The sequence below is a fragment of the Lynx canadensis genome, chromosome A1 (genome assembly GCF_007474595.2).
Source record: "Lynx canadensis isolate LIC74 chromosome A1, mLynCan4.pri.v2, whole genome shotgun sequence".
NCBI lineage: Eukaryota > Metazoa > Chordata > Mammalia > Carnivora > Felidae > Lynx > Lynx canadensis.
In genome coordinates this window covers 122,798,962-122,816,288 of record NC_044303.2, presented here as the reverse complement: position 1 = coordinate 122,816,288, position 17,327 = coordinate 122,798,962, and the positions used below count along the sequence as shown (strand labels likewise).

At 44.8% G+C, this 17,327-nt stretch overlaps 1 protein-coding gene across 2 annotated transcripts in view; it reads left to right on the top strand.

The window, feature by feature from the left end:
• The window catches only part of DPYSL3 (dihydropyrimidinase like 3), a 114,353-nt gene that overhangs the window by 44,382 nt on the left and 52,644 nt on the right, over nucleotides 1-17,327 (top strand). The window contains exon 1 of one of the 2 annotated variants that reach the window (XM_030320862.2): nucleotides 6,707-6,855. The exons of the other annotated variant lie outside the window; for it this stretch is intronic. Coding sequence (XP_030176722.1) covers nucleotides 6,817-6,855 — 39 coding nt within the window. The 5' untranslated portion in view covers nucleotides 6,707-6,816. Of the gene's footprint in view, nucleotides 1-6,706; nucleotides 6,856-17,327 lie in introns of those variants that run through there. 2 annotated transcript variants of the gene reach the window in all.

Here is a 17,327-nt window from a genome sequence, read left to right as displayed (position 1 = left end):
TCTAGGGAGAAGTAGGTTTACACACCTTCCTCAGGCTGGTATCAGTATGATTTTGGAATAGGTTTGTGGGAATATTTTGTGTGTGTCTATGATATATTGTTTTTCTTTTCTGGCTTATGTGTATCAAAGGTAGAATTGTTTGTCAGGTTATTTCTGTGTATTTAGTATATAAACATCTAATTATAGCAGGTGAATCACCACCTTGATTTTCATTTTGAGATACTGGAAGTACATGACTAAGATTTCCTTTGTTTGAACTGTGGGCAAAATTAATGGACCCAAATGACTTAATGGACAGTTCTGAGATTAAATGTGTATTTTTACTGATATTAGAATAGCTTATATGTTTCACAAAGGCCTGGTGTGTGGTTTTTGCCCCTTCAGAACTCTTTCTGTATTTGTTTGGAGCTATTGTTTTCCTCCATCCTTCAAAGCAGGACCAAGGGAAATGATTCCCCATATTAATATGGCAAAGTATAAATTTGTTTTTAAAAAAGTAGAAAATATTTTCAATGGTCAACACTGTGTAAATGGCTATTTTAGATATTTTGGAGATTAAAAGGAAAGCAGAGAATGTTCTTGAGTTTCCCCTCTATTCAATGTATTTTTTATTGCATTAATTCTACTCTATTTCAAGCATTGTGAAAGAGCTGGGGACTGCAAAAATAAATAAGACATAGTCCCTGGCATAAACAAGTTTGGAAAATCAGAACAGTAAAAGTCATGGCAGAATAGTCATGTCATACCATCTAGTTAACTTGCTTTGTGCTAAAAATTTTACATGAATGATCTTCTTTAATCTTCAATATGAGTTTCGGCTGGAATTTTACATAGGGAGGTCACAGAAAGCCAGGTGAGATGATGGTAGCTTGGACCAAATGGTAATAGGAGGAGCAGTGAGAAATGGACACATACCAGATATATCCCAAGGTAAAGCTAACAGTATTTGCTGATGGACTTTTCACTATCTTTCATCTCCCTGTACACTGATGCCCTCCTTTCTTGCTTAACCAGCCTAGATCCCATACTTCATCCTCAGTTCCTGTGGAGGAACCATCTTTGCTCTTTGCTATGGGCAAGACCTCCATTTGAACACTAGATGTCACCTGCGTTGCCCATCTGAGAATGATAGGGCTCTGGTCTCAATTCTCTCCTGGCATCTTGAAGTTTCTTCTCAGCCCCATCCGCCTACAATCATGCTGTTATTTCTCTCACATGAGATTCCACTCTTTCTCCCTGTTACTGCTCCATTTCCCTGTGCCCATTTACAGTAAAATCCACTGAGAGAGGTGTCTACATTAGATGTCTCCAGTTTCCACTTTGATGGTCTCTTGGAAACGCTCTGATCAGTTTCCACCACCACGACTTCATTAGGACTGAGCCAGTACACATACATACATAGTAGGTACTCGGTAAATATGACTTGAAGAATTTAATATATGGTCCCCAGAAAACCACTATGAGGTGCCTATTAAGATACTCATTGTATAGGTGCTCAGGTCAAGGCCTCAGAGACCTTGACAGTGTTTTTCATGCACAGATTAATTCTCACTTCCCCAGTAGCATTTAACAAAGTGAACACGTTCCCTCTTTGAAATAGTTTAGAGTCTTGACCTTCCGAACACCATGTTCTCACAGTGTACCGTCTGTCTCATTGACCACTCTCTCCACTTCTTTTTCTGGTTGCTCATTTCTCCTCAAAACACTTACTTCCTCAGACCTGTCTGCCCTCTCTCTCCGTCATTTCATTGGTGGTCTCCCCCAGCATTGTTAAATAATACCTAGAGGCTGACACCTCCCAAATCGGTGCCTCAGGCCCAGATCTTCCGTTAGCTTTTCAATCCCAGATACTCACCTTCCTGCTCAACATTTCAGTTCGATATTTAATAGGAATGTCCAGAGACCTATTCCCAATCTTTCCCCCAATGCTATTCCTCCCACTTTTCCCCTGTCTCAGTGAGGTACACCTTCATCTTTCAGTTGCTCAGGCCCACAAATTTAGTGTAATTCTCAATTCCTCTTTTTCTCACACCCTGGTCAAAAGTCCGTCAGCAAATACTGTTAGCTTTACCTTGGGATATATCTGGTATGTGTCCATTTCTCACTGCTTCTCCTGTTACCATTTGGTCCAAGCTACCATCATCTCACCTGGCTTTCTGTGACCTTCCTATGTAAAATTCCAGCCGAAACTCAAGACACTGGAATGACTTTCACCTTCCCACCCTAGGTTTATTTATCCTCAGTTCACTTCCTACCACTTTAAACAATACATATTGTAATTCTTAACCATTGACTTGTTCCTTTACTAAAATGTAAATTTCAAGAGGGCATGGATTTTGTCTACTTTATTCAAATATTTGTATTCCTAATGTCTAGGTGCCTAGCCTATATAATCAATCAATCAATCAATCAGTCAGTCAGTCAACCAGTCAATAAGAACCAAGATCCCTCTGTTTTCAAATCCACATCCTTAAACAACACACCATTCTTAGTCCCTAGTTTTCCCTCTAAACCCAGTTATCAATTGTTTTTTAATTCTTTAAGTTAACACAAGGCTCTTGATGTTCTTATACATTTTGATGGTAGCTCCTTTCAAAGGCATGCTCTCTAATCAGTGCTCAGGCACCAAATCTATTCTACTGAGTCATTCTTTGCCCCATGTATTGCCTTAGAGTCTTGTGACTGTATCGTATTAACAAAGGGATTTCCTCACCAGCTTGAATTCACCTGCTGTGAAATCTGGAATCAGGAGACTCTAAGAAGCCTTAGGAGAAGGAAAAATAGATATTCTTAAATCTAGATTCTAACCACATGCACTTTAGCTGTAGAAACATTTTTATTCCTTTTATTTACTCTTTCTTCAGACACAATTTAAAAATCACATAGTTACTCACCTAATAATTATTGAGCAATTTCTATGGGCAGAGTCCTGTTTCACACACTGAGCATAAATAAAACCAATACATTCCCTGCCCTCGAGAAGCTTACATTCTAAGTGATGGGGAGAAGAATACTCGATGATAAATTAATATAGATAAATGAATATACATATGGTGAAAAGTACCATGAAGATAAAGCAGGCATGAAAGGGCACCAATAAATGCCTTATTTTAGGGTAAGGGTATAATGTAAAGTGCATGAGATCTGGGACATTATTATTATTATTATTATTATTATTATTATTCACCTCTATAATAGTAGCCCCTGGAAAAGTATTAGTGTGTAAGCTCAAGATAAACATCATGTGAATATTGTGAAAATGAATGGATGAATGAATGATGGAAGAGACCCAGGGAGGAGGTTACTGCATTAGTCCAAGGGATACATGATGGTAGCTAGGCACAGAAAGAAGCTTTGCAGATTAAGAGATCATAATATTTTCAGATGACATGAAGAATACAACTGATTAACTAGTTTGATGTCCTTTATTCAATGGAAAACAATCCATAGATTGGGGGAGTACAGTGCCTCACAAGCAGTGAAACACACTTCCTGAAGGATTTCGGGCAAGAGTGAGTTTTACAGGGAGTTAGAAGAAGCAACTTGGAAACAGGGCATGGTTGACTAGGGATTTCCTTATAATACTAGCAGGTCCTATTTTCTAGGGTAAAGTAAGCTAGCTAGACAGGTTGGAGAATTGGGATGGATGTTTGTTAGGTTTCCTTGACTGGTGTTTCTTCCTGTAAGTGGAAGCTGACTTAGGTTTAGGTTTGTGACATGGTCCTGACCACTGGAGCAGCCTCCATTTTGTGGGTCTCAATATATGAATTAACTTTATCATTCTGCATATAGTGAAGAGACAGAACAAATAGCATTTCCTGGAAGACTGGATATGGAGTGCAAATTGGATGGATTGAAGGAGAAGAGTCAAGGACGATGCCACGCCTTTGGTCTGAGTAACTAGAATAAAGTAGCTTTGATTGAGGTGTGGAAGTCTACCAATATGATAGGTTTGGTGGCCAAAATTAAGTTTCTTTGGGGCCATAAATTGTCTCCCTGTGTCTCCTTTTCTTTTTCTCATAGTTTCCTGAGATACCTAAAGCCAAGCACTGCTGTGTGTCCAAGGAAAACCATTCAGAGTCATTCTTCTGTGGAAAACATCCATGCTGGTTCCACTCCTCGTTCTCTTGGCCAGACACAGAGGCATCCTGTGTCGATGGCTGCCTTTCTTATTCAAAGACAGGCCCAGCCAAGGAAGGCTTTTTCCTTCAAACTCATCCTGGACACTTTCTTTTGATTTAAGAAAGAAAAAGACGATTGAGGGGACACCAGAGGGGGAAAATAGTGTTTGTTGTACATTTCTGATTGTAGCAACAGCTTGAACCGATTAGCTGGTTATTATGCATTCCTGTGCCTGGCTTGTCACTCTGGAGAAACACATCACAAGTCCATTCTCCATGGCCTCTAGCATGCAAACCTGACCTCAAAGAGTTTAACCCCAAGTCTTCTAATTTGAAACAACACACAAACACACAGACACACACACACACACACACACACACACACACACGATCAAGTGATCAAAAATATGGCATAAATCTTTTTAGTACAGAGTATTCTGGATTATAATGACAGGAACACGGGAGATAAATAGGATGCAAGGAAGGGAAAGAAACTCATAATATTAAAAAAGAAAAAAAGGCAGTGGTATTTCCTTAGGATTGTAAATATCCCCTACATATTTTTGCTTTTCTGAAGAACTTGCAAGAACCCTTCCAGCAAGTTTACAGTACATCTTTGGGAAAGATACAGAGAGAGCTGTGCAGGGTTTCATAGTATGTAGTTAATTCTCTTTTTACCCTGTTCTAAATATAATCCTGCTCATTTGCATGCCAATCCCCAGAATGCTTTGTAATTTCACAACTCTTGGCTAGTGGTCTCAGCATAAGAACAAAGCAAAATGTTTTGGGCGTGACTTTGGCCTTAAACCCTGCTTGGGCTTTGCAAAAGAGTACGGTGACGTGACTTTGCCTGGCATTCATCCTTCTAGCCAGAGTATCACAGAAATAAAGTGGGAACGGCTGTGGACTTTTCCTGGGAAGACTGCATTCAGTCCCGTTATCCATGAATAACCAGAAGCTTGGGTTAATTCACTTGAGAGGAGGGTGTGTTTCAGGAGGCTTGGTCTCCCCTTCCTTTATGTGACCAGGCTGGTTCATTTTAGGTTTATGGAAAGCTCAAGCTAGAGTATTCTGTATCCTCTTCCGGTGGATGCTTTATATAGTTCCTCTATTTCAGAGAAAGCCTTCAATTTAATGAAACGCTGTCCAGAAGTGTGGTCAGTGGCCTGCCTTATAGAAATGTGAATTTCAGATCCTTAACAGACCTAGTTGTGCATAGTGACATCTGCAGAATATTTAGTAGGCCATTAGCAATGACAGCTGAGGAGTGGGGATGGTATGAGACTGGTCTTGAAAGGGTTTTACAATTCTCACATAGTAAGCCATTTTTGTTATTTAAATGGTGTTTGGAATCTTTTTTAAGGAGAGCCTAGGGACCGCCAGTTAACCCCCACCATAAAGGCCCCTCCAAAAATGTCTCCCTTGGCCATTTAATTTTAGTGAGTAGGCGAAGGACCATATATTCCCGCGTCAAAAGGCCATGTTTTTGTTTGCAGTAACAATCAGCCCTGCCAAAAGTAAACCAGGGATTTTGAGCAACGCACATGGTTCACTACCCAGGGGAGGCAACAGTAGTGAGCACACATCCATGGCTGCGCACCAGTAATGTGCCAGGGCCCTCCACGTACAGGTGTTTTCTGCTCTGCTCTTCACCCACAGAGCAGCTGTAATGCTCTTTGATCCGTTCTGAGAGCCAGGCAGGGGATCCTGTAAAACATACTGTTTTGAGAATGTTTTTAAAACACAGAGAACTGTTGATGGTAACTGACACGATAGCTCCTCGCAGCCCTGCGAGAGTGAGTGGTTGCTTTACATTTTCCGATAGGTATTGCCAGGGTCTCCGGAGAGCAGCGGGCCTGCCGGGCTGCACAAAGTGTGAGCAGGTCTCGGCTTTCTCGGGGTTTGCGCCGCGGGTTTACACCCGCAGCTACCGGCAGAGGCGGCCCTTCGCTGTAACAAAGACCGCGCCGCCGCCTGTAGCCCGCGCGAAGGCGGAGGAGAGCGGGCTCTGCAGGAGGGTAGTCGGGAGCCGTCCCCTATCCAAAATGAGGATCGGGATGGTGGGAAAGCAGACCCGGGGCTAGCCGAGGGCGTTGGCGCTTCCCGGGGCTCGACCCTAGAGGCCAGGGTTGGGCGGCCGGGCGAGGGGGCGGGGGCGGGAGGCGACGCTCGCGCTCTTCTTCCTCCACCCGGGACTGCAGCATCCCCGCCCCGAAAAGTCCCTCGCGCCCCCTGGTGGCTGTGATCGGACTGGCTCCGCCGCACTCGTAAGGCACAAAAAAAGCAAGAAAAAGAAAAAAGTGGGTGAGGCAGATGCAAAGAGGGAAATCAATAGGGATAAGAGAGAAGAGGGAGGAGTCGCGGAGCAGCCATTCCTGTCTCACGGGGTCCCAGCTGGCACGGCAAAAGAAAAAAAAAAAAAAAAAAAAGCCCGGGCGTGAACGCGAGTGGAGGAGGGTGTGTGTGGCGGGGGGGTCGGGGGTGAAAGGGGGACCGGGGAGATTTACTATTGTCTCTGGCAGCCGCCGCGGGAGCCTGGGAGGGGGGCGGAGGCGAGAGGAGGCGGCGGCCGCGGCCAGCGCACCATTCGCTCCACCTGATCTCCGGCGCTGCGCGCTGAGGACGGCGCGGGCGAACGGGAGCAGGAGCAGGAGAAGGAGGGAGGGAGGCAGCTGCTGCAGCCACCGCCGCCACCATGTCCTACCAAGGCAAGAAGAACATCCCGCGGATCACGGTGAGTGGGGCTCCGGGCGCCGCCGCCTGCGTCTCTCGCTCGTTGCTCGCTGAGCTGCGGGCGGGGCGCCTTGGATCCTGCCGGCTTCCCCGGTCCGGTCCCCCGGGAGGGACTGGGACCCGGGGTCCCAGGGGTGGAGAGCGGTGGTCAGCCCAGCCGGCGCGCCGGGCGCCACCCAGACGGAGCGACCCTGCCGTTTGGGGAAAACAAAACAAAGAGGAAACCCAGAGTGGCGCCGAGAACTTTGGATTATGTATCCTCTTTTCCCACCAGCCGGTAGTTTCCAAATAACGCCTGGCTTATTTGGACCCTCCCTGGACCCTCGCGCCGCCTGGGGTGTCAGTATGCGCTTCCCCGGGCAGGGTGTGCTTTTTGTTTTAGGTGCCTTTTGGCGAGGTGGGCTATGGAGAGGTGACACCTTTCCCCAGGGGTGCCTGGTAGCACGACCGCGCCCCTCTCCCAGCTCCAGCCCGCGGCTCTGCCTCCCGCGCCGCCAGGGTGGCGGGGTGTCTGGACCTTCTGTCTTCACCCTGTCCCCTTCTTGCCTGCATTCACCCTTATTCATATTTCGGTACGTCATATTCGGGTCTGAACTAACGTGGCTGTGGCGGGAAGGAACAACTTTTTTTTTTCCTCTCGATGCATTTTATATTTTTCGTGTCACCCCCCCCCCCCTATCCCAAGAATAGGCTGAGTTTTAAGGTCAGATTTTAGTTGGGGGTCGCAGACACACGCTGGGTGCATTCCGTGCCCAACTGCCATTGTGTGCAAGATCGAGCCACCCGCGGCGAGCGGGTGTCAAATGCCCTGGGCGGGGTGGAGAGGGGACGTGCCGTTAGCAGGTAGAGAAGCCCCATCTTCTCCAGAGCCAGCTCTCAGCGGCAAAAATACCGCGCCCAGGCTCGGGATTTCTTTGCGCTGCGCTGAAATGAGGCTTACCACAGGCTGGGGTGGGCATTACTGGGAAGGAAAAAAAAGGGTAGGGGGCAAAACGACAATGACAAAAAACACTGACATTTGTTAGTTTAGCATGCAGCTGTGTGGTTGTGCTTTGTCTTTAGTGAATGGTGTGTGTGTGTGTGTGTGTGTGTGTGTGTGTAAGTGGGGGAATGGGTCGCTACTCCATCTTTGCAAGGCGAACAAAGGAAGTGATCCACTTGCCCCTGGGAGACTCTGCAGCTGCCCTAGGGTAGAGCTGTACCTGCTACGATAGTTCATTTGCCAGGGATCCACCAGGTTTTGCTGCGGGCATGCGTCTGTTTGCACTTGTTCTGCTATGTTTGGAACGCCCTATGTGTGTGAGATTGCCAATGGTGGACCTTAGCTCTGTAGGCAGGAGGTCGCTGTTCTTGCCTCTAGTGCACTTTATTCTCAAGTGGTTTATTTCTGTTGAAACATTCTACCTTTTTCATGCACCTGAGCTTCACCCCACACAAGTGCACCCCACCTCCAGCTGCTGTCCAGCTGGTATTAGGGAACAAACACTGCTTAGGAGAAAGAGTGGGGATGGGTGGGGGTCCTTTTTCCAGGTAAAGGTGTGGGGTGTGAGCACATCCTCCTTTATCACTTTGTGATACTGACTTCAGGTGTTTTTGAAACATTGTGGATCTTAGCGTTGGCCTTGCATTATTGAAACATTGTGGATCTTTTACAATGCACTGGATTTTCTCAGTGCCAGTTGTCTTTGCAGAGAGCTGTGGAAGGTATCATCAAAAAAAAAAAAAAGACTGGGACAAAAGCTGAATTTTTATACTGTTTCCCTAACTGAGGAGGGATGAAGCCCAGCTCTCATGCTCTTACATGTGTATGAGCGCTGTATGCCACTTGCCTTACAGCCAGTGTACCTTTGCCAGTTCTCCTGTGTGGGGTAAGCAGAGAAAAGGTTATTTGTTTTCTTTCTGGTGGGAAGACTGCAAGGTTCTTCTTAGGGACTCAGCCTGTGATATGGCATTGAGGGCCACGCCCATTCTTGTAGGTATCACTTAGGCTACCTTTCAAGAATGGTAGAGAAATACAGTCCCGATAACTTGCTTTCCAAGCCCCCATAACGTGCCTATGCCCTAACCCCAAGGCCCGGTTTGCAAGGGGTTCCCTTTTGTTCCTGTCTGGATGCTCTTCCCTGGGGTGCATCCTTCATTTTCAGTGCAGCTTCCATTCTTTCTTTCTGTGCATGGGGCGTGGTGCTGCATAGCCACCTCTCCCTTGAAGCTGGGGCTGGGTGTCTCCAGCATTTGTGACAGGAATGGACAGTGGTTGTGGATTTCTTCAAACCAGACTACCTCGTATTCACATTGTTGGAAAGGGTGTGGGGCCAGTGGGGGTTGGCAGGGGGAGGAGGAGAGGAGCATGGCAGGAGGGGGGTATTGGTCTTTGGGGGCAAGGAATCCATTTGTAGATTTTCCTCAGGCTTTGTGTTTGTATTTCTGTGAACAAGGGTCCTATTAGATTCAAATGTTTTTGTACGTTTGCATGTCTTTTGATGATTGTAGTTTTCTATATACTAAAAAGGTTGCGATACCCTTCCTAGATATAATCAAAAACATGAAAATATGGACACAGATATACATACACATAAAATGTCACTGAAGACCTAAATGCTACATATATCCCCTGCTGTCATCCTAGCATATTTTTTTTTAAATGGTAAGATTATGGAATTTGAATTAAGTTTTCTAGCCTCTCTGTATTCCTTTCCCTGAAGGCTGCCCCACCCAGTAGCGAAAATGTCACTAGAATCTGAGGACTGATGGGGGCAGTCTTTCTTGCCGGATACCTTTTGCCTCCCCAGACACCACCCTCTGCCACAATTTGGGGGCCCCTGTAAGGCTTTGTTTGTATTGTTTTTCCTACCACCTATTTTTGCTGCCTTCCTGAGATCAAAGCCTTCTTACTACCCTGTGTTTATTACTTTCTTGGAAAGAGGAATTTCTCTTTGCTGGTAGAATTGCCTGGGGCTTTCTCCGTGAGTGTCTCTGGCCTCACATCTCATTGTTCCTACTCAGGTTATCTATGTACATGACCTGTATGGCCTACCTCCACACTAGCCCTTGCTTCTGAATGTCAGGCTGGCAGTTTAGGGTGGTTCCGCAGATCAGAGCAGGGACCTTGTGCTGCTGTTCACCTGTCTCCACTATCTGGCATGGTGCCTAGCACAAAGACGTCTCATGGTCATCAGTTAAATCAATAAGTAAATTAAAAATTATAACTAATAAGAATAGCTCACACCTCTTGAGTGTTTTTGTGCCATTTATTGTGTTATTTGCCTTATATGCATTGTCTCATTTGATCCTTGACTCAACACTGTCTGAAAGGTACTATAGTTATCCTCATTTTATAGATCAAAAACCTGTGGAAGATCAAATGCCTTTGCCCAGGATCAGTGATAGAAGAAGTGTTGGAGGCAGGACTCAAACATACACACCTGATTGGAATCAAAGTGCATGCCCCTCACCACTGCATTCATTTTGGGGTTTCTGCTTCTACCATTACTATTACTTGGTGTTACCAGGGCAAGTGGTAAAGAGGAAAGACTCACATTCTCTAATTAGTCCTGGGAGGATCCAGAAAGCATATTTTTCCTGCTACTCTCAACAGATCCCATAACATGGTCTCTCTTACTTTTCATATTAAATAAGTATGAATAACATTTAGGGGGATGATAGCTAGCATATGAGCTCTGCAGGTAGGAAGTTAGGATAGTTACAGTCATTGTTTTCCTCTGCTGTGAGCTACCACTTATAGCGGACCCCAGGAGAGGTCGGGATCTCACAGTTAGGTTCCAGTGTTTTCTATGTCTTTTCTTGTCAGCGTCTCTACAAAAACCCATTTTGAGGAAATTGGGGCACAGAGAGGTGAAGTTAGTTATCCGGAGTTATCCAGCAAGAAGTTTTGGGCAAAGCTGGAAATAAATGCAGGTCTTGTCTGGCTTCACAGTCTCAGCAGCCCAGGTACAGCTGCCACCTCCCAGAGGCACATGCAGCAGAAATTTGGAAGGTGTGGGTAAAGAGTTCCAGAATTCTCTCTAGGAGACATATCACAGAGAAGTGGCTTTTTGCAAATACTAAGTGGATTTCTGTAAATATTATCTTGCAGAGAATGCCTTTCTGCCGCATTGGAGGTAGATGTGATGTGTTTGGTGTGTGTTTGGGAATTCCCAGAATACATGTCCTTGGATGGGAACACGACCTTGAGAGTTGTTTCCAGGGTGCTGTGGTGTGATGAGAGGTGTGATGGTGAGCGTCGCGGGCGCCGTGGGAAGTCTGTATTCCAGGCGAAGGGGAGGGGTCCTACGAAGAGCAGCGGCTAAGAGCTGGGGGGCCTAGACCCAGCCAAGAACCTGGAGGACACCTAGGTCCAGTCCCACCCCTGCATCTCTGCTCCCTCTCGCTTCACTTTGAACTGGGAGCAAATATTTAGGACATGGAGAACCAGCGTATAGGAGACCAAAAGAAGAGCCGTCACCCACACTCGGCTCTACCCATGTAGAGCATCTTGGAAGGGAAACTCCAGAGTAAAAGACTGAGGGAAACTATCAAAGGCTTAGGAATGGAAAGCATCTTAGATATCCGATCATGGACATCTCAGGTCAGGGCCTGCCTGCGCTGTTCACTTGTTGCTTTGTATTTTGAGCAGCTCGTTGGTGATTCTCAGCCAGGTTTTTCCTCTTTCTGAAACGCTAGCCAAGTGCCTCAGGTATGTCAAGAGCTCTGCCTGTTACTAGCTGTCATGGGGCAGCGGGTGGGGGGCATTTGGGGGAATTCTGGAGGGATAGATTTCCTCAGGGAATTCTTGTCTATATGGTAGAACTGTTACCTTATAAATGAAAATCTTCCCGCTTATCTCACTGGGCTGTTGAAAGGCCCAGAGGAGGAGAGTGACCCTGAAAGTGGTCTGTGAGCCCCAGTGTCTTCAAAAGAGTAAACACTGACTTATTTATAAAATCTCAATTACTTTGCAGTGTGGAAATTAAGGAAGGGGAAGACTTGATAAAAGTCTGGGGTAGAAAGAGGCTACTTAGGAAACTATTTTTTGAATACAAGTTTTCAAAACCAAAAATTAATACAATGTCATATAAAAACTGTTATTTTTCTCTTGCTTTAGTTATGTTACAAAATTAGGCTTCTCATTCATTTCTGACAGTCTAATAGAGGCCATTGGATTGCCTTTGGACTTTGAGACAGAGACTCTTCCCTAACCTAAATAAAGGGCATTTTTTAATTAGTTGAACTGCAGTGTTTTTCAATCCTCATCAACCTGTAGCCTAAAGTGACACAGGTTATGAATTCCCTTTCTAGAAGTTTTTTCACAACTCCCTGTTTAGTAGCTTTTTCTCTGCCTTTTCTCCACAGTTGGAAAAAAAAATAGAATTGAACTTGAAAAACAACAACAACAAAAACCCTTCATGTCCTAATAACCCTACTTTCTTCACCTGTTGACATACTTCATAGAACTACTTACTTTTGCTTATCACATTTGAAAAGTTATAGAATGTTTATAACAGTAGGAATGTCTCCCTAGGATATAAAACTACTTCTCTTTGATTGCATTTGTGCTTCAATCCTAAGGGGACTGGAAATTTGAGTATGTCATTGCCTCCCATGATGAATGTTAATAAGAAGCCTGACTGGCTCTCCAGTGTTCCTCCCTCCTCAAATCAGTGTTCCGTTTTAGCTTTTCTCCCATTTTCCATAGGCCATTCAGAAACAAATGAGAAAGACTCTGGACAAACCAGAGAAATAGGCTATTTTCTATTTTCAGACTCTTCTGTTGTGAAATCCCTCTTTCAGTAAACTCAATATATGTCTATTTCAGTGGTACGAAATAGACAAAAAAAAAAACAAAACAAAACTGTGGTGGAATAGGATGAGCCACTCCTTTTGGCCTCTTCCTTTGGCCCTCATCTTGCCGTGGAGTCTACTTAACAGAAACAACTTCTCTTGAGGAAGTTTCTTCTGTTAATTAGATTGTAGGGAAGTCAGTGGTTAGGAAGATGGGCCTGAGCATAGTGGAGCTTTTAATAACTACCATTTACTGAGTGTCTTAGCACAAACTACATGGATTACCTCATTTGATGCACAACAGCTCCTCTAGCTGCAATGATTCACCATCATTTTGCGCTCTGGAGAGAGACTCCAAGAGTTTAAGTATCTTCCTTGACTAACGTCACACAGTCGGAAAAGCAGGATTCCGGGATTGATCCCTCCGGGCGTGAGTTGGTTTCTTAGGCAGGAAAGCAGTCACTCAGTGTCCACAGGTGGTTTTCCCCACCCCCATCACCTCCAGCTGTCCACACCTGTTAGCTCACAAATGCTGGTCCCTGTTCACAGGGTGGAATGAGTGGGGAAGATCTGGCCAAACCTATCACATCACCACCTGAACAACAACTGAGTGAGTGCAATGTCCTTCTAACAGTGACTCCCGCATTGCTTTGCCAGCTGTCTGAGTTAGCTCCTGGCTTTTGCCCAGATGCATGTAGGAGTGAAGGGTGGAAAAGCAGATGCTATTTTCCTGTCCTGCATAAGTGCAGATCTGGGCCCAAGGCCCCCTCTCACTCTGTCCCTGTCCGCTTCCCAGACACAGAAGGAGCCAAGCTCTCTGTTCCCATTGTGCCAGAGAAATATAGGGCATGCCCAGCACTCTAAGCCAGATGGGGGAGCTCCACTCTAGAGTGGTCCAGGAACCTATTTGGGACATCTGGAATTCAAGGACACATTTCTCATAGCTTAATTAATCTCTTTTTTCCTGGGAAGCACTGGGCAATGAGATATGCAGGAAAAAGCGAGACTTGAGTTTTTAAGAGAGGGGTCTGCTGGCTAGCAGAGAACAGGGGCCCTCATGTTTTTTTGACAAGGAAGGGCAACCATGGATGGAGTGTCAGCATGTTGTGGTTCAGACCTGCCCTTGCCTCTAATTTATATGTGACTTTGGGCAAACCCTTATTATCCCTCTCAATTCTGCATCAGTCAAATGAGGGCATTGAACTAAATGATCCACAAGGTCCCTGCCAGAGCAGATGACCCTGTGAGCCTTATTTTGTCTTCTCTTTATCCTGAGATCTTGATCAGCCCTTGTCACTGTGTTCTGAATTCAGAGAAGAATTCTAAGTCCTTCCCATGAGGGAAAAGAACATAGTGAGAAAAAAATCAGGGCTTAAACTGAATGCGACCAGCCCAAATCTGTGTTGGGTCTAAGGGTCTTTGGTTGCTTGCCTTTTACACTTAAAATCCCAGGCTTTTTCTCAGATGTAGACTTGATTAACAGACTCTGTGCAAGAGAGAGATGGAGTAATGATGACTGATAGGTCCTTTCCTTAGCAGAACTTTGGTATTATTTCAAATGAGTGTTATTAATATGAGACCATGATTCCTTTGCTGACACGTACAGTCTCTCTTTTGGGTAAGGCTACCATCAACAGGGGCACAAAGGTGACAGATTGTCCCAAATCTGGACTGGTCGAACAAATAGGCAAAACAACAGAAAACAGCTCCAAGTCTATATATGCTCCACCAAGCTCTTTCCAGTTGCTCTTGCCAGTATTTTAAGGGTAATGGCTGCCATCCAATGGAAATAACCCATCCCCAAAGGCCAAATCATGCCATGGACACCCCATGGGGTAGGGGTGGTTTTGGTTTTGTTACCACTGAATCTGTAGCACTTAGTCTTTGGCTGGCACATATTAAGCCCTCTGTAAATATTTGTTGAATGAATGGATACATTTAACACTTAGTTTGCTGGAATAATTTCAAGTCAGAAGATGATCAGAAGATGACCAGAAATGTGCATACATTTGTGCTTGTACATCCTCCTCCCTTTCACTGACAGCTCCCTTGAATATTAGCTTTTACGAGAGAAGGCTTGGCTCTCAGAAACCGGCACAAAATCAGAGCCAGGAGAAACATGACAGCCCATTAGCAGAGCAAGCCGAGTCAACTCCGGCTCAACTCTGACTTGGGCAGTCGGAGCCCAGCCCTCATTTGTTCTTCTCTCTTCTCAGGCCTCCCTTCCTCCTCTTCTTCCAAATCCTGCTTCTGGCCTCATTCTCAGCCTGTGTCAGGGCCTACCTGGGTACTTCTTGCTTGCAAACGGACCTGTTGTTTCTCTTCCAGCAAATGATTTAAAGAGACCTTTATGCCTTCCTTCAAATAGACAAAGTCGTCACCGTGACTTTTTGAACCAGGATCTAACATAGGTCTTAATTGAAGCCTTTCTGTCTTTGCATAGAAACCACAAGCCATTGGAATTATTAGCAGCAGTTAGAGAGGCCAGTCTGCATTTGTACAGAAAACTCCTCCTTTTAGAAAGCTTGGTGAAGGAGTCGCCCATAGTTCTTTTTTGCTTTCCGGTTTAGGGTTAGCCTTTTAGATGGAATGTTCCTATGTTTTTTTTTTTTTTTTTTTTTCCTCAACGTTTTTATTTATTTTTGGGACAGAGAGAGACAGAGCATGAACGGGGGAGGGGCAGAGAGAGAGGGAGACACAGAATCGGAAACAGGCTCCAGGCTCCGAGCCATCAGCCCAGAGCCTGACGCGGGGCTCGAACTCATGGACCGCGAGATCGTGACCTGGCTGAAGTCGGACGCCTAACCGACTGCGCCACCCAGGCGCCCCTGTTCCTATGCTTTTGTGTGTGTGTTTACTCAAAGATTTTTAGTCCGTCACTCCTTTGCATCTGTCCACTTTCTCGGGGCTTGTATTTGGAGCTATTCCTGTGATTAGCAATTATTCTGAAGTTCATTTTTTTGCTTTGATGGGTGAGGATAGTTAAACTTCAAGCACGTTTTATCAAGTTCATCCCTGGCTGTAAACCATACAGTTTATGGTCTCAATAATCTCTGTGTAATAATAGTCACTAGATCCTTTCAAAGGGAGCACTTACAAGAGAAGGCAAAATGAAGAATCCAAATGTATTTATGGAACCTAAAACTTCAGGTCAGAAAGCACTTGAAATACTTTATATATTAGAATATGTGATGTATAACATGATCAAGTATAATAGCATTAACTATTTTTTGATTATATAATAAGTATTGACCATTGGCTCTGGACTTAGCAATGTAGTGCTTGTCCCTGGAGCATCTAGTCTAGAACACAGAGGGGAAATTAGTTTACTCCTACTTCTAATATCAATAACAATGACAACAAGCATTTGTCTCATCCTGTGCTAAGTGGTTTTCTTTCATTATTTCATGTAATCCTCAAAACTGTGCAGTTACATAGATGGATTTCCAACTCACTCTTCCCATTTTATTGAGGAGGAAACTTAGAGAGGTCAGAAAATTTGCTTAGGATCACACAAGCCTTCAGCGGTGACACCAAAATTCAAACTTAGTCAGCCCACAGTCTTAACTCTGCAGGGCAGAGTTACATTCTACCTTCTTTTATCATCTCCCACCTCCAGTGTCATGAGACAGTGGTTCAAATTGGAGTGCCTTTAATTCAAGTCCAGGGTTAAGTCCTTCTCTGCACCTGTTTCCTGTGAGGTGTGAGCAGGCTGACGTTTTCTGGGAGGTGCAGAGAACAGCCATTTGGTGCCCTCCTCTGCATGAGCACTGCCTGGTTCCAGAAGCCCTCCAGTCTTCCCTTTAGGGGCAGCCTCCCTTCCCATGTCCTGAGTAGCTGCAGACTGTTATATCTACAGGGCCAACCTGTTAGGGGGCCACCCCTCGTAGCAATGAAGGCCATTTTGCATTGAATTAACAAAAATACCAATGAGGGTTTCTTCTTAACATGAATTTGAATCCTTCCTTCTCATTCCATAGCCTACAGGACACTCCCCAGCTTCTCCATAAATCCAAAGCAAGATTCTGCTGAGGTTTTGATTACATGTAGCTCTGTGAGATTCATAGAGTCGGAGTTTCATTAGAGGTTATTTTAGTCTAGACTTCCCTTACAGATGAAGAAACGGAGACGCAAGTGGGACTGATTGAATTAGGGCTGCTTCTACTGTTTGGTTTATGGTAGGACTCAGAGACTTATTTATTTTTTTAAATGTTTATTTATTTTTGAGAGAGAGAGACAGAGACAGACAGACAGACAGCGTGAGCAGGGGAGGGGCAGAGAGGGAGACACAGAAGCTGAAACAGGCTCCAGGCTCTGAGCTGTAAGCACAGAGCCCCACGTGGGGCTCGAACTCACAAACTGTGGGGTCATGGCCTGAGTGGAAGTCGGACGCTTACCTAATTAAGCCACCCAGGCTCCCCGCAGCACAGAGATTTTAAAATTAAGTAGGATTTTTTTTTTTTCAAATACAAAAAACAGCATGAGGGTTATAGAAAATTTTACCAAAAACAAACAAAATGAGAACAATACAAATAACTAGAGTTAAATTACTCAGAGACAGCCATTATAAATTCTGAGTACACCCATCTAGAATTATTTCTTACGACTATAGATGCCATTTATTAAAATCGTACCACATAGTATTATGCTGTTTTATGTCCTGCCTTTCATTCCACAATATATTATGGCATCTTT